Below are 22236 nucleotides of genomic sequence, written 5' to 3'. Positions count from 1 at the left end.
TTCTTTTGTTTCTTTGATCTCTTGGTTGACCCGTTCATTCCTAAGTTACTTAATGTCCATGTATTTGTGGTCCTTCCAGATTTGGGGGTGGGTGGGTGGATTGACTTCTAGTATCCTAGGCCAGAAAAGATGGATGGTATGACTTCAGTCTTTTTTAATTTCTTGAGACTTGTTTTGTGGCCTAATATATGATCTGTTCTGGAGAATGTCCCATGTGCACTTGAAGAGGATGTGTAATTCCATCCTAAAACAGATGGAATTTTTGAATATATTGGTTAAATCCATCTGGTCCAGTCGGTCATTCAAAGCCACTACTTCCTTGTTGATTTTCTGTTTGGATAATCAGTGTGAATGGGATGTTGAAAGTCTCCTTCTGTTATTGTATTACTGTTGATTAGTTCCTTTATGTTTGTCATTAACCGTTTTACGTATTTTGGTGCTCCCCTGTTATGTGCATGCTTACAATCATTGTATCTTCTTGTTGGACTGTCCCCTTTAGTATTATATGGTGTCCTTCTTGGTCTGTTCTTACAGTCTTTGTTTCAGAGGCCATTTTGTCCGATAGAAGCATTGCTACTTCTGCTTTGTCCTGACATCCATTTGCGTGATAAATGTTTCTGCACCCCCTCACTTTCAGTCTGCTTGTGTCTGTCTTTAGGTCTGAAATGAGTTTCTAGTAGGCAACATATAGATGGGTCTTTTTTTTTTTTTTTTTTTTAAATCTACTCTGTCACCCTATGTCTTTTGATTGGAGCATTTAGTCCATTTATATTCAAAGTAATTACTGACAGATATGTAATTATTGCTATTTTGTTATTTGTTTTGTGTTGTTTTTGTGGTTTTTCTCTGATCCTTCTCCTGCTCTTTCATGGTTTGCTGACTTTCTTTAGTAATTATAATTGGATTCTTTTCTCTCTATTCTTTGCATATATTAGTATTTTTTGATTTGTGGTGACCATTAGGCTTATATATAACATTTTCATATAGCAGTCTATCTGAAGTGGATGGTTGCTTAAGTTTGAACCCATAGGGAGGTACATTTTATTAATCGACCAAAAGAAATGGAGGCTTCTACTATTATAAAAAGCCCGTATGTTCTTCTTGGGTTGAAGAAACATAAATTATTTCAAACTCTAGGGCTTCTGCTGGAGTCACAGTTGCCAACTCCGAAATCAAGGAGGAACCAGAGTATTTCAAAAACTGACTTTAGTCTTACTATCCGAATGGAACACAATAAAGGGACACAGCCTGATTAAGCTAGAACAGGGTTTCTCAATCTCGGCATTCCTGACACGATCGGGCTGAACGCTTTGTTGTGGGGGTGTCCTGTGCACTGAAGGAAGCTCAGCGGCATCCCCGGCCTCGACCCAGTACAGACTGATAGCTCTGAAAAACCACAAATGTTCCTGCCCTGTCCCCAGAAGTATGGTTTGCGTATGGTCAGCCTCAACATTTTTTTAAAAGGCGTGCAGGTGATCCTAGAGCACAGCCGGTCCGGCACCACCGGGTAACGGAATAAAAGCCGAAGACTCTACGGGAGGGAGGCTCGCCTGTGCTCCGGCCCCCACAGTGCCTTGAGGAGGAGACCCTACTACCTCCTGCTCCACACAGCCTTCTCGCCAGCGTGGTGAGTGCCTGCTCCAGGTACCCAATTTCGTCCTGGGTAGAGCTGGTGTCACAGGCCCTGCAAATCTGCTTTCCTTCCTTCCCTTTCTGCCTGATCAACATGAGTCAGTGACTCAATGGTTCTGAACCTGGGCAGGGAAAAGGAGATACGACTTCCTGGTTTCTCTTAAAACTCCAACGGAAACCATTCTGAAAGCAAGTAATGCCACAGGAGAGACCTACGACATCAAAGTGCTGATTTATGAATCGAAGACTAGAGATTACTTATACTGCTGTAAAATGCCCAGAAATTTGAGAGGACTGGAGGCGTTTCTAAACCATGACTTACTGATTTATGCGCCCACCCACCTCCTGCTGCCCGGCAGCTTCCCACCACATGAAAATGAAGCACCGACCCTCAAACCAGTCACCTTCTAACAAGACCCACAGTCTCTCAACAGAGATTCCCTTATAATCCGCCTTACCTCCACGATGGTCAGCAGGGTTTCCTGAGAGCTTCTCATAACCTCCATGGTTTTCTCACAGCATCTACAAACACGTCATAAATAGGGATTTTGTTACACAACACTGTTTCCAACATACCTTCATCTATGTACATTCACGTATACCGTGCTGAGACTATTCTTGTTAATAATTCCCAAATTAGTATCTCAAAGAGCAGAATACTGGGCAGACTGTTTTCAGTAAATGTTTTTGAAAGGAACAGAAGTATGTAGGTGAACGTAAGCTAAGCATTATAAGGATAACACAGTACTACTATGAAACATTTCTCTGTCCTTGATTATTGTGGTAATTTTTAGCTCATTTTAACTAGAATCTACTCTTTTAAAAACGGAGTACACGGCCCAATGCTGGGAAAACTATGGGGAACTGCGACGTGCTCTCAGCAGGAACTGGTACATCAGACACTCCTTCAGCACAGGTTATAGGCCCGACAATGAGCGCCCAACGGAGTTCTGGGCAATAACAAGAGAGTTCGCTGGGACAGGGGCATTAAAGGTGGAGGCAACTGCTTCCAGAGGGGGCTAGGAAGGAGGTTAATATGTCCTGTGAGGTGAGGTCCCGGATGGTCAGAAGGAAGGGAAAACTCTGACTCCTTCTATCTCGGGTTTCTCCTTTCTACCAATAAAGCACTGGAACATAATTTAGCAGTGAATTCTATAATCTACAGAAATCAATCATCCAAATAATTTTGACACCAAAACTAGAATTAAATAAAAACTTAAAGAAAAAACCCCGATTATGTTTAATGTTAAGGGATTATAAGTAAAATTCTGTTTCTCTCAAAAAAACCCAAAAAACAGGCCGGTGGTCACCAGAGGTGGTAGGTGGGGGAGGGGACGGGGAGGAAGGTGGCGAAAGGTACAAACTCCCAGGTAGGAGACAAGTACTGGACACGGCAAGTACGACAGGAGGACACCAGTTAGCACTCTGGTTCTCCCTCGAACACAGCTGTGTGATACGTAAGGAAGTTGTTAGGAGAGGGAATCTTAAGAGTCATCACAAACTTTTTTTGTCTTTTTCTGTTCTTCTTCGCTTTTTATAGTATTGGTATGGGATGATGGATGTTAGCCGAAGCTGCTGTGATCATTCTATATATAAATATATAAATCAAACCATCATGCCGTGTGCCTTAGACTTCTACAGTGATGGATGTCAGTTATTGTTTAATACAACTGGGGAGAAAAAGAAATAAATACACACCTTCTGAAGACCCCTTCAACACCAGTAATGCCCATCCCATCCACAATATCTCTGGTGAGTCTGAAAGGAACCGTCTCAGGAGTAGGCAGGATTTTACCCTGTTCAAAAGCGACTCCTAAAGTCAACAGTACAGCAGCGTTAGGAGCTTCCCTCCTCCCGTGTGGCACGTGAGCTGTGCATATACCCCAAATAATCTGTCACCGACAATCCGGAGCACCAGAACCCACAGTGGTTTATTCTTTTTCTGCTCTGCTTGCCTAGGAGGTGCACCTCAGATTGAAAAAGTGTAACTACTCTAGACATTAGAGAAGCTCCAGATTAAACAGTGATATTTTTTTAAATGAAATAATGATGGATAAGATTTAAAATGCAAAACATACTATGTATGTAATCTTAATTTATATTTCTTTATTTAAATATACACAGGGGGACCTGGGTGGCTCAATCGGTTAAGTGTACAACTTTTTTTTTTTTTTTTAATTTTTTAATGTTTTATTTATTTTTGAGAGAGAGAGAGCGTGCGAGCTGGGGAGGGGCAGAGAGAGAGGGAAACACAGAACCTGAAGCAGGCTCCAGGCTCTGAGCTGTCAGCACAGAGCCTGACACAGGGCTCGAACTCACAGACTGTGAGATCCTGACCTGAAGTCAGATGCTTAACCGACTGAGCCACCCAGGCACCCCTAAAGTTTTTATTCTGAGACAGCTATAGATTCATATTCAGTTGTAAGATACAATACACAAAATACAAAATTTCTCATATACCTTTTATCCACTTTCCCCCAATGGAACAGCTTACAAAACTATATAGTACAGTATCACAACCAGGATACTGACATTGATCGAATCAAGACACAGAGTATTTCCATCACCACAGGGATCCCTCGTACTGGCCCTTTTATAGCCACCCACATCCTCCCACGGCCTATCACCGCCCACCCGCCCACCCTGTGCTTCCAGCAATCACTACTCTTTCGTAATAAATGCATTCTGGGGAAAACCATATAATACCCTTGATCTCCTCTATTCTAATGGAAATCAGCCTTACTCTCTCTTGGCAAACCACTTACGTGGCTACTACAGAATTTGTAATTTCCTAAGACTACACCCTTTTACAAATCTTAAATTCCACACTAAGTGAAATCTTTTCTTTTCCCTTGTCTACCTCTGCAGCTGCTCAGCGACATGCGGCCTTCACTCGGCCATATTTCGTGTCTCACCATTCCCGCAAACTCGTCTTCATTCTTCACCCCTCCGTATTTGCTCTCTCTCCTGTCCGGATGATCCTTGCTCGCTCACTCTAAGACCTGCCTTAAACGTCCTGTTCTAGAAGAACCACCCGTTACTCCAGCAGTCAGCCAGTCCCTCCTGCACATGCTGCTGCTATCTGAAACATCTCCTGCTGTGGTGTATCTATCTCCTTCTCCCCTGTAATAAGCTGGGGGCAAACATCATTTCTTAAGACACCGTATTTGTTAAACAGAATAAAGATGCATTTCTCATCTTTCGCCACTTACCTAAATCTATGTGTACGAGCTCTGCGGACTGCTCATTTATCAAGATGTTCTGTACGTGTCTATCACCAAGTCCAAGTATGTAACCGACTGGGAGAAAAAACAACAACCTGAGATCACTGGTATCTATTTCTAGAACACATTTAGCCACAATGTCAACTAATACCACCACCGCATGACTTTTTAGTGTAGAACATTTAGCCTAAAGGCAGATATGTATATAACTTGCCACTTTGTGTTTTAAGTCAAGTCTTGCCAGCTATTTTCATTTATACTACATTTTACAAATCCTAGATGATGTGCTTAAAAAAAAAAAAAAAAGCTTTCCCTTTACAAATAAGCATACATCTAAAAATATTAGTACATACTTCCAAAATTAGTGTGGTTAAAGTCGAGACCCATTATGTGGCAAGGTCAAAGCAGTATTATATGCATTCGAATATTTTACTCAGTATACTTTTAAAGTGAGAAGCCTCTGGGTAAATTCTTCATTCCTCAGTGAAACTTTCTCCCCTGTGATGAATTACATTTCACACAAATTAATCATTAATTCATTTCATCAGATATCTATCCAGGGAAAACTGCATTTCTGTTTTTAACGTAGATGATGGCATGCACGAATGCTTTTAATCCAATGAAAAACACCGTGCGGTACTGCAGAAGCAGTGAAGAGGGAGTCAGGAGGCTTGTATGTGTAGCCACATTAACTGGCTCTACTTTCTTGTTTATAAACTAAATTAGCTCAATCAGATTAGAGATTCTCAGTGTGGAAAAGAAGAGGGTTTTGTATTACCTAGAACTTTTTCAAAACGTACATGCCCTGCCCTCCTGGAGTGTGGTACCTAAGTGATGGAGGAATGGTCTTTATTACTTTAAAATCAATAGATTAAGAAATCTCTGGTGTTCAACATGAGTTTTCATAGTTTAGGATTTTGTTAATTGCCCTATCTAGCTATTCCAATCTCTTACCAATTAAAAAAAAAAAAACCAAAAAACAAAGCCAAAATATGCATTGTTGCATATTTAAATATATACCATGATTTCTAATGCAAAAATAAAATTCTATTAAGCAGATTCAATTACTGCGTGATATTAGAGATTCTGTACAGAACAACAATAATTAAAGGAGACAAGTTAAATATAGTTATTATGGGTTTTATGATTTTCCAAAGAAAATGTGAGAAAACAGTGTATGGAGGGAAGGGAAAATACACCATATGCACTATGCAACAAAGAGGAATGACCAGCCTGGTCTCTCTTCCTTAGAGGAGAGGAAGCCTTCTGGGCAAAAGCTCGCAGGAGCTGCACTTAGAAGCTGAGAGTCAGGATGAACAAGAAACGAGATCTCACGCTGAGGATCGCCCAGCTGACAGCCACCACCACGGCCGCCCCCCTGGAGCTCAGAAAGCACAAGTGCTGCATCTGCCCAAGTGTGTGAGAAGCTTACCGATAGAAGAAGTAGCCACGCTGCGCGTGTAGGCCAGTCGCTTCTCGAACCAAACAGCCGGGTCCAAGAATTTTTCCATGCAGAAGTAACGGAAAACCGGTTGAAAATTTTGGCAGATATCCGTGAAGGTTTTATATTTCTCTTCGAAAGACTTCTTTTGTACATCCTTTTGAAAGACCCAACATAAAACTTTCTCAACGCTGTGTTCAACTACTTTCAACACCTACTCGGAGTTTCTCGATAGAACCTAGTACGACAGACGCAGAGGCGACCAAGAGGTGAACGAGGCATCACCTCCGCCACCGGCAGCTGCCAGTCTGCTCAGGGAAACAATTCCACGTCAGAATCCCTTTAGGGTTCGCGTGTCAATCTCGGGGGACACCAACAGTGGCTGTTCTTCTCTTAATTCAGTGCTAAAATCTATGTGGACATATACACAAAAAAGCCAGAGGCAGCTCTAGCCTCACGGCACCAGGGTCAAGAGGAAACAGGAAGAAGAACGGAAGCGTCACTGATGGACGGCCAAGCAGCTCACGTGTTTCGGATGTGTCCTCCGAGACCTTCTGACGGCGCTTCGTCCTTCCCTGAAGCAAAGCTTATCTGGTTCATTGGGCCCAACTCGCCGCTCCATGCTGACGAACCGAACCTGCGTCTCTGGCCCCGTGTCTTTATTAAGCTCCAGCTCGATGTGCTTCTCCAGCGGCTCACTCAACACGTGCGCGGGGAGCACTTCCAAACCCAAACCTCTTCCCCGTCTCCGCCTCGGCAAACCTCAGCCACTTCCTCTCTCCTTCCACCCCCTCACCAGAAAACCGGGTGCCTCTAATGACTCTCTTCCCCAAACCCACTTCTAGTCAGCAACCAAATCCCATCAGTTCTGCCTCCTTACTGTTTCTGGTATGTTCCCCCATTCTCCGTTCCTCCTGTTATTAGTCTTAATCAGGACCCCTGTGTCACGCTTCTCAAAAATGTAGCCCACGGTGCTGCCGGAGTCGTTTCTCTAAAATGCAAGTGTGGTACCGGCACCTTCTCGAGGGTTCTCTACTGCCCACAGGATAATGTGCAAATTTCCCGGCATTTCACGAAGGAACCTTCCATTTTCTGACAACTACTGCTGCGAGTCTCACGTACACCTCCTCCTCAAAGACGAGGCCTAAGCAGTCTCTAACTGCCTCTCCGTGCCCCCTCTTGCCCTTTGACCGCGTGCTCCTTCTGCTTAGAACACCAGCTCGGGCAGTAATCTCAGCTCAAAGGCCACTCCGCCATGAAGCCCTCCAGAATTTGACCCCACCCCTGTCTGTCTCAGGTAGAGCTGCCCACCTCCCGCCCCGCGCGGCGCCCTGGACAGCCTTCCGTGACAGCGCCCGTAGAGCTCTATCACACACCTCCCATCTCTATAGAACAGCACAATGAAAGGAAAAGCAAAGGACTTTAGAGCTGGACAGACAAGAGTCACATCCTTGCTCCACCATTTACTGCTCACTGACCACGGGCAGGTTACATTTCTGAACTTCCTCTCGTTTTAAAATGGGAGAAATACGATGATGATTAGTCCTAACGTCTGTGACGTGTCAGCACAGTTGCTGGGAGACAGGGGGCATTCAGTAAATGTTGCTGACTGGCTGAATGACCGTCAGGCCAGATGGCGTCTTGTGGCACGTGTCTTTAAAGGTCTATCGGTTTCATATAAAAATTACTTCATAACCTGTTTTTGGCTTTAGTCAGCGCTTGAATCAGCTCACCCCAAACTGGAAGCAAATTAGCATTCCACTGAATGTGAAATCTCTCATCAGACCAAGGCTGACACTTTATATAGTTGAACAACTTTCATTTTTCACTCACACAAACTTCCATTCCGGTGAGCCCACTTTCTCTTACTTCGTGTCATTAACCTTAGTATCATTACCCGATGAAATTAAAATATTCTGTACTCAGTAACATTCGGTAACTGCCAGCTTTAATAAGCTATTGAATAATCTTGCAATAATTCGTACTTCTGAGTGTCACTCACCATCATTTTCTTTTGGCACTGAAGGGCGCTGAAATCCTTCGGCCTGTATCGCTTATGAGCGCCATTCTCGTTGTTAACAAGAAATTCACCGATAGGGACGGTTCCCGTGCACCATTCGAGAACTCCACTTCGCTGAGAAAGCGGAACCACCTGAGTCCCAGATTAGATACATTTCGATTATGCAAAGGTATCGCCGGGCACGCGGCGGTCACTCAACTCTGAGTCTGCACGAAGCAGCTCTTCAGGTGGGACCGCTATTTCCCTGTCCAAAGGAGACAAAACTCCTTGGAGGAAAATAAACTTAGACTCCAAGAACACGATTTTCCAGCCCGCCGCGTGGACTCCTGAGGGCCTGCTCCTCTCTCAAGCTCCAGGATTCGCTGAGGCCGGTCCTGCTAACTATACTTTCCTGCATCGTCTGTGACCCAACGGTTTGCTCCATTTAGCAGGGAGCTGCCTGCTTTCCTTCTACTTAATAGCAAACAAATTTAAAGAATGTCACTTTGAAAAATACTGAATATAAATCTTAATACTTTGATCATTAGAAGTACATATATTCTTGCTTTGTAGTCTTGTTAGCTACACCAAGAGGAAATCTATTCCTGAACATGAAATGAGCAATTTTACTGCAAAGATTAGAAATTATGACACGTATAGAGATACGTAAAGTACAGAAAATGATATAAACATCCTTTTACCCACTAATCAGGTTTCTCAAATCTAAAGATTTTCTCCTATGTGCTGCAAGAGAGGAACCTCCCTTTGAACCCCTCACTGGTCCCATGCCGTCTGCCACCAGTAACTTTATCGTGTTCATGTATTTTCTGCTATATTTTTGTTTCAAAGCAATATATGCGTAAATAGTTGTAAGCTTTAAGTAAAGGAGTATTATACTCGGTGAATGGGCCTGCAATTTGTTTTTTTCTCACTCAACACTATTTTACCATTAGTTGTGTGAGTACACGTAACTAAATCGATTAACAAACATACACTGCAGAAGTACACCATAATTATCCACTTGCTGCAGTCTGCATGTTAATTAAGATTACATTCTGTCCAGATTCCCGTGAAGTGTTGCTACAATGCCCTAGTGTCCTGGTTGGTGACAGTATCTCAGTGTCTCCCGGGTACGCGCATACCTGGGAATCCAATATGTGGGTCACAGGGGATGTGCATCTTAATTTAGTTAACCAGATACTGCCAAATAACTACCCAGAGTGCTTATGCCAATTTATATACCCAGAAGTAGAGTTCATTCCACGACCTTCCCGACACAAAGTACTGTTAAGACTTTTATTTTAATTGTGCTAATCTGGGGCACCCGGGTGGCTCAGTTGGTTAAATATCCAGCCTGGGCCCGGGTCACGATCTCACGGTTTGTGAGTTCAAGCCCCACGTCGGGCTCTGTGCTGACAGCTCAGAGTCTGCTGCCTGCTTCGGATTCTGTGTCTCCCTCTCTCTCTGCCCCTCCCCAACCCACGCTTGCTGTCAAAAACAAACTTAAAAAATAAATAAATAAATAAACTGTGCCGATCTGAGACAGGTAAAATGGTAGCTCACTGTGGTTTCAATTTGTATTTTCAGATTCCCAGTAAGGCTGAGTAAAATTTGGCAGGCTTATTGGTCACTCAAGTATTTTCCTCTTGTGACTTGTCTGTATTCTTTACCGGTTTTCCTACGGACATGTTAGTCTTTTTATAACTGGTTTGTAAGAGCTGTTTATATGTTCTGTATATAAATCCCTTGTTATTAATATTACAACAATTCTTTGTTATTATAATATCCTTAAAGTCATTTTTCTCAGTTGGCCACTTGTCTTCATAGAATATTTGATTCTATAAAGTTCTTACTTGAATGTGCTCAAATAGGCTGCACTGTACTGTTTTACGGTCTGTGTCTTTAATTTACTACGTGTGTTGAGGGTCTGTTCTGTGCTCACTGGTGCCCACGTGCAGGAGAGTGGCGCGCAAGGCAGACGAGGACCATGCTGTCCAACAGCTTCACGCTGGCGATGGAACATACGCGCTCACGGACACGTAATGATGCCAGAGAACAAGGACGAAAGAATGAAACAGGCACTGAAAATAGTGAGTAAGAGACATCTGGTCAGAGAAGGGCTCCACGAGAAGGTGACCGGAGAGAACCTGAATGACATGAGGGAGGGAGGCATGAGCCGAGGGAAGAGCATTCCAGGCAGAGGGGAACAGGGAAGCCCTGAGCTCAAACAAAACCGGTGCATGTGAACAAGAGAGAGCGGGAAGACCAGGTGGGCCCAGGGGAGGTGCCGCCATCACGAGGAAAAGAGGGATGAGGGTGGGAGAGGGGCAGATAAAGGTGGAAAGGGAGCAGGAGAGGCAAATCCCTTTCCTTCAGGGACAATGTGAAGTCATCTGGAGTTCCGAGCAGGAAACGGACATACTGATTCAGCCTTGGACTCTTTAAACAGATCGTTCTGGCGGTTGTGAGAAAACTAGCTTTGCGGGGCCGAGGCCAGAAGTAGGGGCTTAGCCAGACGCCAATGAAGAGATGTGAGTGCAGGGCGGACTGCCAGATGTGGAAAAAGTGGGTCGAATGAAAGCGGACGGGTAAGGAAGTGCTGATGGAACAGATGTTAGATATGAGACATGGGCGGGGTTAATAGGCTGAATATTTGGTGATATTTGGAAATTACTGCTCACTCTCCTAGGATGACACTACTGTGGTTCTTTTCTTTTTTAAAGAGACATCTAACTACACATTGAAATAAACGTTTACAGATGAAATGATATGACATTTTGCTTCAAAATATAATTATGAGGGAGGAGGGAATGGGTGGAAGAAGAAATGAAACAAAATTATCCGGGAGTTGACCACTACTGATCACTGGGTGATGGTACAAGGGAATTCATTACAGTATCCTATCTACTTTTCTATATGTTTGAAATTTTTAGCAGTATTAAAAGTAAAAAGGAAACTGCACCTCCGGGAAGTGGACGGAGGACCGGGGTGAAGGTCCCGCTGAGCTGGGGAAAAGCAGTTGTGTTTGGCTTGGGCGTTGGGGGTGGAGATATTAATCCACTATCTCTTAGACCTCGACATGACTCCCTGATCTGGTCAGGAGCCAGGCCTTCCAAGTGCTGTATGTGACCTGACACAGACCCTCATCACAGACCAAGCAGGGGAGGAGAAGCAGGGGAGACGGCCAAAGGGGGAAGGCCTGGGACTGCAGAGCCGCCGTCCAGTGTGGACGCTGCCCGGGACCAGGCTGCAGAGACCTTATGTGGCACACAGACTCTAACATGTTTACTCTCCCAGAAAACACTGGCCGGCCCCAAGTCTGAATAATGGCTTCTTTCCTATGCTCTTGATGAAGGAGCAGAGGCCTGAGGTACTTACCTTGTATGTACAGATAGTCAATTTCCTCTTCCTGGTCTCGGTGTTTCTCTGCAGCAACGTGTTACACATCTGGAACACCTGCTGCATGACGGCGTCTTGTCTCAGGTCATCACGGCCCTTCAGGACATCAAACGCAAATAATGAGGCTCAGTCCATTTTCTTTATTACAGGACCATACAGAGGGTCACATCAGGACAATGACAGGGCTCTCAGAAATCAATCCGGGCAGAGCGCCTGGGTAGCTCAGCCGGTTAAGCGTCCAACTTCAGCTCAGGTCATGACCTCACAGATTGTGGGTTCGAGCCCTGCATCGGGCTCTGTGCTGACAGCTCGGAGCCTGGAGCGTGTTTTGGATTCTGTGTCTCCCTCTCCACCCCTCCCCTGCTTGCACTCTGTCTCTCAAAACTAAGTAAACCCTGAAAAAATTTTTAAAAAACCCCAAATCAATCTGGGCATCTGTACTCCTCACAGTCTCTTAAAATAATTAAGACCTATCGCTACTCTTTCATTTAGAATTAGCTCTAACACTGGGTAGGCAGACCAATTCAGGAAAAAGCTTCCCTCAGCTGCGTCTGTAGCCAGGCTAACTGGAACCCCTCTGTTCCTCCACTGGAGGCACAGCACTGTTCTCTCTACTCCTTCCCAGCAAGGCCCCCAGGACTTGGGAGCAGAGTCAGGGAGGAAGGCTGTCCCCTTCCTCATACAGTTAATAGCAGCTGGCACAGTGCCAGTCTCAGGATAGGGAAGCAAGAGCCCTCAACTTGAACTATTCAAGAAAATAAGCAACAATCACCAAACAGATTTTCCAGAATAAGCAAGCTGTTAACCTCATCATACTGTGCATGTTAAAGGCATTCTTTTATTTCAATCAACTTTTATAATGATGGCCTTCCAGAGACACAAAAAAATTAGGAAAAGCAATCTGCTTCTAGACAATGATGTAATTTATATTTTGTAAGTTTTCCTCACTTGTAATTTTTGAGAAGAAAAATAAAGACCCAAGCAGGAAGTTGTGCTGTGACTTTTCTCACTAAGCCTGTAAGGACCACACCACTCGAGGGGAGTCTCACCTTGACAAGCTGTCTCCTTTCCTTTCCATCAGAGCCCAAACAATCGATTATTTTAGGTAAATTTAAACCTCCTGCTAAATGAAATTCTGCTTTAAATGACTGTATAGTCACCAGATTTCCATATTCTCCAGTGGGATCCACCTGATAAAAGTATAAATGTGATAAACAGGTCAGGTATATTATGGGCGTTTAAAGACGAATTATAAATGACAATTTTACTCTTTTTTATTTTTTACTCTTTTGTTACAGTTTGTTTATTTAGTGAGAGTGCATGAGTGCAAGAGGGGCAGAGAGAGAGAGAGACAGAGACAGAGAGAGAGAGAGAGAGAGAGAGAGAATCCCAGCAGACTCCATGCTCAGCGTGGAGCCCAGACATGGGGCTCGATAACCCACGAACTGTGACATCATGACCTGAGCCGAAATTAAGAGTTGGATCCTTAACTGACTGAGCCACCCAGTGCCTCTATAAACAACAATTTTAACATGAAACACAGGAATGAATGACAACATGCTACGGGTTAAGAGCTAGAGTGATAATTTACTTCCTGTTTAAATGAAAGAAACATGGGGTGCCTGGGTGGCTCAGTTTGGGCAACTGACTACTGATTGCAGCTCAGGTCATGATCTCCTGGTTCGTGAGCTCAAGCCCGGCGTGGAGCTCTGTGCGGACAGTACGGAGCCTGCTTGGGATTCTCTCTCTCCCTCTCTCTCTGCCCCTCCCCCACTTGTACTCTGTCAAAATAAACTTAAAATGTTTTTTAATTACAAAAAATAATAAATGAAAGAACCAAAATTCAACATGGAAAAGGTTTATAAACTCACACAAGTTACCTCCCCTAAGTACCTCTCACTAAAAGAGGGGCACACAGTGTTGGAAAGGGTAGCCAAAAGCTGCTTTCAGGTCTGACCAGTGACTGTGTCTATGTTCAGTCATCTGAGAAATAGTGAAATTTATCACAAGATAGGAAGGTAAATTTTAGAAAAGTGTGGAGAGTGGTTTCCAGGGTGGTAACTGCTAAATCTGGCATTTTCTGGAAATACTCAGCTAACTACCTTTGCTATTGTACTTGGAAAGGTACTATTAGTCCAGATGACGGAGCTACATTTCAAATCAAGTAACTACGTATACCAAGAATGTACTCAAAATGATTTTTCTTTCATTAAAAAATTTTTTTTTGAAGTTTTTATTTAAATTCTGGTGTTAGTTTCAGGTGTACAATACAGTGATTCTGCCCTTGCACACGTCGCCTGGTGCTCATCATAGCAAGTGCGGCCTTTATCCCCATGACCTATTTCATCCATACCCCCCACCGGCCTCCCCTCTGGTGACCACCAGTCTGTTCTCTAGAGTTAGGAGTCTATCACTAAACTATAACCTTTATTATTACTACATGTATCCCTGCCAACATGGTCTTTCTAGCAATAAAGATCACTACAACATAGCTAGGAGTATCACATATATTACAGTTACTACCATAACCTGTACCGTGTTACTTAATACCGTAACACTTCACGGTCACTACATTCTAACACATCCAGAATTTTTAAAATATAAAGTATTTAGGGACTTTATTGCCAAGTTAAAAATTAGTCTTGGCATAAGCACGGGAACCTTTCCTTATTTTGGCCAATGAAGGTAACCGTCTACAGACCTTCCCTACAGGGAAGATGGGAGGTACAAAACTGAAGGCAAAAGAAAAGAAAGCAGGAGAGTCCTTTAAGTATTTTAAGAGCTGGGTCAACGGAATGTATAAAGAAACTGTATGGTGAAACAAATGAAAAGTGCTAATTTTGGCAAAAAAAAAAAAAAAAAAAAAAAAAGAAAGTCTGTTTCAAATGGTTTAGCCTAATCAAGAGAAATGTGAATTTAGTTCAATAAAAAAAATCAAAACAGCTAATAGTAAATTACCTTAATTTCCATAGTTGGGACAACAACATCTTCTAAATTCTTCAGTTTAGTAATTGGCTGGTCTGCTGGGATATTTATGCCTTCTGTATTTAAAATAAAGAGGTTCTGGTGAACACCTGTACCCTGACCAACAGCTCGGAAGGGAAAGCAGGAGAGGTCAGCAGACGCCACAGACCCCAACCTGCGGCTCAGGCCCTGACTGAGGAATCAAGAGCCAGGGCTTGCGACACAACGTAGCTCAGAGAAGAGCATGGCTGACATACGAATTTGCAGGTAACCTGGCGCTAGGGATTAGGTCCCATCCCAGCTGAGGGTCCAGGCTGATTACCTTAAGATAATTCCACAAGTTTGCACAGCACACAGATTAATGTACTCCTGCCACATCACTATCAGATGTAACCAAAGGATGTGACAATCAATACTCTTTGTTTGCTTACACAAATACCAGAAAAGTCTCGTTCTTATTTTAAAGTAGCAAAAATGTAAATATGAAGAGACAGTCCTGAACGGAAAAGGGAATATAATTGTCCAAGAATGCGGAGAGAGACTTTCGAGTGTATGCACATAACCAAATGTTATAGCAGCTTCTGATTACTGGAAGAGACACGGCAAGAAGAACGAGGGATTATATATGTGCCACATATTCTAACACCTGTGGAGGAAATGGTGAGGCCTTCTCACTCTTAAGTACCAGAGCACAGTGAGTAACTGACATCATTTTAAGAACTTTCGACCCTGAAAATTGTCAGTTATTTTAACGCACTGGTCTCTACACAATGAATTCTCTGCGACAAGTATTTGCACCAGAATATTACCCAGAGAAACCAATTAACTCAGCGCAGTCATCTATCATCAGATAGATATAAGATATTAAATGAGAAGTGACAAGGGGATGTTGAAGTCACTGGGTAAAACTTAAGCTGTGGATCACATGTGAATCGTAATCATAAAGACCTTCATGTCTATAATTACTGTTATGTGTATAAAAGAGATTACATATTAAGCTCTATAATTAATATATCCCTACAGAGAAAAACACCAAGAAAACAACACTCTTTCTTCCCAACACATACTTCTCTGCGTCCTCCACTGAGTGGCATCTAAGTTTGCTAATATGATGTAAGCATCACAAAGTGCCTCTACACTTCTGACCATATGAGGTCTCCTACTTCTGATAGTACATATTATTCTGTTTGCAGCCTCGGTTCGATCCTGTTAGTAAAAAAACAAGCAAAAAAACATTACACAAAGGAATACCTGACACTGGCACTTTTCAGAGTTATAACAAAAAGAACCACCAAAGTTAATGGACTGATCTAAGCACTGGAAGGACTCGCATCCCCCAGAAATGAACAAAACAGTCACCTTGTGAATGCAATACACCTAAGGTATAATACTATCAACAGTAAATGACTTAGGTATGCCTTGAAATGTTTTTTCTTTGCTCAATGATGTGAGGGAAAAAAAGTATTGTTATGTCCTATGCTTTGAGAATATTCAGGAATTTTGAACCATTTTTAGGTGGCATGATAACAAAGGATTTACAAACTGAGTATGAACAACACACCTTCTTAGAATCCCTGAGAATTAAGAAGAGAACATTCTGGGAAAAAATGAATACTATAATTCAAAAAGGTATGTATGTTTAATCCAAATACCTCATCAAGCTGAGAGCTTTGTTTAGGTGCATTTTTACTTATTCTACTCCTTCTTGCCGCCTCTGGTTTGGTCAAAAATTCATCTTTGTTTGCATTTGCTAAAGCCAATATAATAAACAAGGTATGATGGGGGTGATCCATAGCAATTGTAGAGATAAGCTGTCAGAAAATAAAGAACTATTAGTTTTATGCAATCAATCAACCAAAAAACGAAAGTGGAAAATCCATTACGTTTTTCATTTTGTTTGACGTTAAGACACATAGGGTACCAGATGCCATAGTGGGTAGAGCGCTGTATATGTGTGGGACAGAGGAATGTGAGCATGATACAGAAATGGAGTGACTTACGTGGAGAGACGAGACAAAAGGAGATTTTTATTCCCGCCCTTTTACAGCATGATAAATGCAACTGACTGGGATATTTTTTATCTTCATCTCCTAGAGTGGGACATTAGCGTACAACCCATGAAAGACAACCAATTGTGCCTTGGTCTGCAGGCGTACTTACGTTATTGAGGACTTCGTGGAATCCTAGGCCCCCCATCATTTTGGTCCCCATTCTAGCAGCCAGCTGGTACATAAGAGGCAGGAATTTGTATGACGGAATGTTCATTCCTTTGCTCTACCGTTAAAAAGAACAAACAAACCTTAAGAAACAATGCGTTTCAAGAAGCCTCACATCTAAGCAAATAAATTACTCTAAGGTAACGCTGCCACCACAGTCATCTGCTGGTTGTTACTAAAACTGCACTAGCTACATTTTTCCCCTCAAGATTCATCTTCTCTTAGTTTCAGTGGTATTCTGGATTTGATTCACTGGTGAGTCACAGTGCTTGATCCGAAAGTAAACTGTTCAGACCTGGAACACCTGCACTGATTACATTCCATGAGACGGGAGGGCTGCTGTGATGGTGACCCCTGGGAAGTCCGTGTGTAATAAAATGGGGTAACCGGGTTCCCTGACGCCAAAGGCAACAGGATTGAATGTGCACTTGCAGCAGAGACTGCTTGCTTGTAACTACTATGTGTCTTATCATTCTTCTCATCCAGAAGAACCACTTTATTTTTAAGCTTCAAATGGATTGCCGATGGAGATCCTGTAAGCATAACTTTAATATTAGGTATCCTCACTGAAATCTAAAATTTTTAAGTAAAAACTCAGGAAATACTACTGCCTTCATGTTTCTTAAAAATGTGTTTGTCATTTGCAAAAGTAATTCACTGTAAAAATCCCAGAAAAGATAAAGCCAGAGGAAGAACCTGCCTGAAATCTCCCAATCTGGCATTCTGGTACTTTCCAGCAGTAACTGCAAAGGTACGGTGAAAGAATGACCTAAAGGCTCTCGTCTCCGCATAAACCTGCATCATGAGAGCTGATCAAGTACGTAGGAGTAGAGCACCGAACCAGATGGCAGGGATACAAAGAATACACAAAATCAGTAACACTGGCAGGCTCTTGTCTAAGCTTTTCAAGCGCAGGCTAGAATCTGGGGTTTACAAAGACGACTTGCCTTCATCATGCCATTGACTTCAGAAACTCCAGAATTTTCAAGCCAGAGAGAACAAAGACGGAATATCCACATATCATGCGCTTCTCCACTCAATAAGCAACTGATGTAATTTTCAACTGCTTTACATAAGAACCGCTTACGATCCTCTTTCAGGGCACGGAGCGCACACTCATCCAGCTCCAGCTCTCGCTGCACCTTTATCGTGTATCTTGTGTTGGATAATTAAAGGAAGATGCAAAATCCATCAGAACGTATAGAACTACATCATACATGATATACAACATAAATGAAAAGTCAACTGTCCATCCTAGGAGAAAAAGCAAAATTCTAAAAATTATAAGGGAACAAACTTAGTATCTCAAAGTAAGTCTGGGCAATTCAAAAGTCATTGTAGGGGCGCCTGGGTAGCTCAGTTGGTTAAACGTCCAACTCTTGATTTTGGCGCAGGTCATGATCTCACAGTTTGTGAGATCGGCCCCGTGTCGTGATCTGCATGGAGCCTGCTTAGGATTCTCTCTTTCTCTCTTTCTCTCTCTCTCTCTCTCTCTCTCTGCCCCTCCCCACTTGTGAGCACACACGCTCTCTCTCAAAAATAAAAGTAAACATCAAAAGCCATCCTAGGCAACCAGGGGCCAAGTGGACTCTACTCAAGATACCTACTTAACTTTATTCTCTACTTTCACTATCCTATTCAAACAAAAGGGACGCATGAAGAAAGGGTTAAAAAACACACACACATCCGAATAGATAACTCTTCCGCATTTAATTTCACCACCTATCTCCTTTTCACTATGATACCAACAAACCCAAAAAGCAAAACAAAAAGCTAACATCCATACAGTCTACAATGAGCTTAGAACCACAGTGCGCAATCACGCCCCGGTTCTGTACATCTTGTCTATACATACAGTCACTGCATTTCTGTGCATCTTGTCACTTATCACTGGTGGACATGTAGTTACCTGGTGGTCTGAATTTTATGCTCCCTAAGAAGGCCCACTTCCTCTTTGGCCCTTTTCAGGAGAGCCTGCTTGTTTTCAAATTCTGATGATTTCATGTAGTTTTCAATTCTCTGGTACTGCGTATCCGAGAACCGTGCTAATGAGAGAAATGCCTTCATTTTTCCATTTCTAAGCTCATCACTGCTTTCTCCGTCATAATTTCCAGCAACTTCCACTGCCTTCAAGAAAACACAATAACTTATGTTATTTACACAGATCCTAAATGTATCTAAAGAACCACTTAAAAAGACAGTCACAGTAAAGTTCAATTTATACATATTTTTATGGATAAGCTAAATTATATGAAGCACAGTATTTTGAATTTTCAAACAACTTTGACAGTGTAGAAATAACCAAAACAGCTAATATTTTAACAAACTGTAGAAAACAAAGGGCTTCATAAAATTTAAAGACGGTCATATTATACTTTTCATGCTATACTTATTTATAGTGAGATAGCTACTTCCAAAATTAATTAAACTACAGGAATAAGGGGAGAAACAAGAGGGAGAGAGGGGCCGGAGCACAAAGTCCTGATCCTGTTTGTAAGGCGGTTGGGTTACAAGTGCACAGTCAAGACTAACTTGCATGTTCCTTAATCAGCTCTTCTTGTAGATAAGTAAATGGAGAAATGACCAGAAACAACTTCAGAGAGTAGGTGGTGTGTGTGTTGGGGGGGGGGGGGGGGACTGAGGGAAGACACATCTGGGCTTCCTTTCAAAACAGGGTCCTTCTTTTTTACCACTGTTTCATCCTGCCCTAAAAATTACATGGAGCTGCTATAGTAATAAATACTCCAAAACTGAAATCTTCCTTTTATTTGCTTTTGAAATGCACATGGCCTTGATGAAAGATCAAGCGTACTCATGCTGAACAGCTCTCCTAAGGGTTGTGAGAAAACCTTACCTTTTCCAGGTAGGTCTGCATGATGACCGCAGGGTTTTCTAAGCAAGTTTCCGCCAACCAGGTGCCGCAAACCCTCAGACATTCTGTGTACAGAAGTCTTAGGCTGGGATCATTCTGTATATGAAAAGCAAAATCTTAAAATGTAATTCACTATCATGACTATGCGAAAGTATCTTCCGTGTAGGGGAAAAAAGCAGGTTAAGAATATTTTTCCTCGTATATTCCAGGCACTTTAGCAAGGCTTGATTTCTGTATGTTACCTCATCTCATCCCCACAAGAACCCTGTGAGGCGAGGACTCTATGACCCTTCATCTGCAGAGTGCAGTGGCAGTATGGACATACAGAGGGGGCAGGTAACTCAAGCCAGGCTGATCCCGGGCCCCACTTGTTAAGCAACGTGTAAACATCATACTGTATCAGCTCCCGGAGCTCTGGTATAATGGTAAAACTCTTTAGGATGAGGATGTCCTAAAGTGCCCAATACCGGAAAGGCAGGTGCGTGTCAGAAGGAGAGCACTGTGGCCACACCTGCAAACACCACACGACTCCCGCAAACACCTCTACTGTGCCCATAATACGCTGGAGAGACAGCTACAGAGGCACACAGATTTCCAGTAACCAGTGGGTCATGTTAAATAAAATATGAGACATTCTTTTTCCTAAGTACGAAGACTGACAACTTAATTGTTCCAACTTGCTTCCTTTTTAAACTTTGGTTCTCTCACACATTTCCTCTTCCATTTCTTTATTTTGAATTTATAGTAGCTATTTCTTCCCCCTCCACCTCCTGTACTGGCTATTTCATGTTTGTTTCCATCATACTCTTCTCGAATTCCATATAAAGTTTAAAAAAAAATGCTTAACACTGGGTTAAATCAAATAAATCTACCACAAGATGGACTAACAGGATTATTGTAAAGAGAAACTAAAATTAGTATTTCTAAACTTCTTTACAAATAGTAATTTTCCAGGCTCCTTTTTATACTTTCTTGTTCATAGATAAGCAAATTTCAAGGCTTTAATAAAACTGTGGACTTATTAAAAATATTTTAGGGGGCACCTCAGTGGCTCAGTCGGTTGAGCATCTGACTTGATTTCGGCTCAGGTCATAATCCCAAAGTTGTGGGATCAAACCTCCTGTTGCGCTCCACACTGAGCATGGAGCCTGCTTAAGATTCTCTCTCTCAGGGCGCCTGGGTGGCTCAGTCAGTTAAGCGTCCGACTTTGGCTCAGGTCATGATCTCACGGTTCGTGAGTTTGTGCCCCGCATTGGGCTCTGTGCTGACAACCCAGAGCCTGGAGCCTGCTTTGGATTCTGTGTCTCCCTCTCTCCCTGCCCCTCCTCCGCTGATGCTCTATCTCTATCTCAAAAATAAACAAACATTAAAAAAATTAAAAATATATCTATTTTAAAGCTCAGTGGTTGCTTTACAACAGTAAAATACTAATTCAGCCAATTAAAAAAAACCAGTAAACCTCTGCACCACTGGAGTCCAGCTTCTTGATCATCTGCTTGAGGACACTCAGGGCGAGACTCTGCTCGTTTCTTGCCCAAAATACTTGGGCCTCCTCCAGCTGCCACTCGGAGACTCCACGACCAGGTGGGTTGTACTGTTTAATGTGAAATATTGCCCGTTCGGGGAGCTGAAATGAAAACGACATATGGGAATAAATACCATTACTGTTACTACTGCTAGCACGAATCATGGAAGCAGTAACTCCCATCACTGACGACTGTTTGTCAGGACGGTCTCAAGTACATCTGTGCCTGCCTCCCTCAGCCCCGCATCCATCTGGTTCTCTCACAAATACATACATATAGATGTATACATAAGCACATGTACGAACACACGTGTGTGCATGCGTGCAGTATATAAGACCACTGAATTGTTATCAATATAGTCAGTTAGGTATCTTCTCATTTCAGAACCATGAGACTGAGGCTTAGAGAAGTACCCTGTCCAAGGCTTGAACTCAGGTCTGATGCCAAAACGGGAAATCTTGAACAATTATCCTAAGCAATATTTTTACAGCAATCTGTTTCTCGGTGACGCTTCTGTTTTACTCGTGCTTTCCATTTTCTGGGTCATAAAAGAAAAAGTCATAGGGTGAGACGACATCATTTTAAATCTTATTACCTGAGTGTTCTTAAAAGTTCGGGCCAGTATGGAGAGTTCTACAAGGTGCGTGGTGAGAATATCCTTAAAACATTCTCTCTGGGAGTTTTCCATTTCCTTTTCCATCAAGATCTCCAAAATGACTGTGCGGAGAGCCATGATGGGCTCCTGAAAACTAAAGTCACTGTCTTTGAGAAGCTGGGAGTGTTTCCGCCACTTAGCGTAGACTTCGGAGGGCTGCCTACCGGGGACCGATCTGAAAGCAACATCACAGAAGCCACGTAAGCAAGAGAAATTGAAGGACAAAAATGCTACCACACAGCTTCTGCATTTAAGATAAAACACAAAGGAGTTTTGACAGTAATGACACGAGAGCTTAAAAAGGATAC

At 42.7% G+C, this 22236-nt stretch overlaps 1 protein-coding gene and 1 long non-coding RNA gene across 6 annotated transcripts in view; one reads left to right on the top strand and one right to left on the bottom strand.

The window, feature by feature from the left end:
- The window catches only part of ATM (ATM serine/threonine kinase), a 129944-nt gene that overhangs the window by 5498 nt on the left and 102210 nt on the right, over positions 1-22236 (bottom strand). For 4 of the 5 annotated variants that reach the window (XM_042906231.1, XM_042906230.1, XM_042906233.1 and 1 more), the window contains 16 exons: positions 21869-22103; positions 21207-21374; positions 19730-19843; positions 18785-19002; positions 17823-18030; positions 16820-16933; positions 16312-16470; positions 15727-15865; positions 14654-14736; positions 12745-12885; positions 11675-11791; positions 8300-8449; positions 6289-6454; positions 4845-4931; positions 3331-3445; positions 2091-2154 (listed from right to left, as the gene is read on the bottom strand). In XM_042906231.1, the coding sequence (XP_042762165.1) occupies positions 2091-2154; positions 3331-3445; positions 4845-4931; positions 6289-6454; positions 8300-8449; positions 11675-11791; positions 12745-12885; positions 14654-14736; positions 15727-15865; positions 16312-16470; positions 16820-16933; positions 17823-18030; positions 18785-19002; positions 19730-19843; positions 21207-21374; positions 21869-22103 (2278 nt within the window). Of the gene's footprint in view, positions 1-2090; positions 2155-3330; positions 3446-4844; positions 4932-6288; positions 6455-8299; positions 8450-9778; positions 10378-11674; positions 11792-12744; positions 12886-14653; positions 14737-15726; positions 15866-16311; positions 16471-16819; positions 16934-17822; positions 18031-18784; positions 19003-19729; positions 19844-21206; positions 21375-21868; positions 22104-22236 lie in introns of those variants that run through there. The other variant, XM_042906234.1, reaches the window with a different exon arrangement.
- Positions 995-4829, top strand: LOC122200547. Its single transcript, XR_006193848.1, has 3 exons — positions 995-1627; positions 3173-3384; positions 4501-4829. It is a non-coding gene; the product is annotated as an uncharacterized LOC122200547 (long non-coding RNA).

The sequence above is a fragment of the Panthera leo genome, chromosome D1 (assembly GCF_018350215.1).
Source record: "Panthera leo isolate Ple1 chromosome D1, P.leo_Ple1_pat1.1, whole genome shotgun sequence".
NCBI classification, from domain to species: domain Eukaryota; kingdom Metazoa; phylum Chordata; class Mammalia; order Carnivora; family Felidae; genus Panthera; species Panthera leo.
This window is presented reverse-complemented; position numbering and strand designations above follow the sequence as displayed.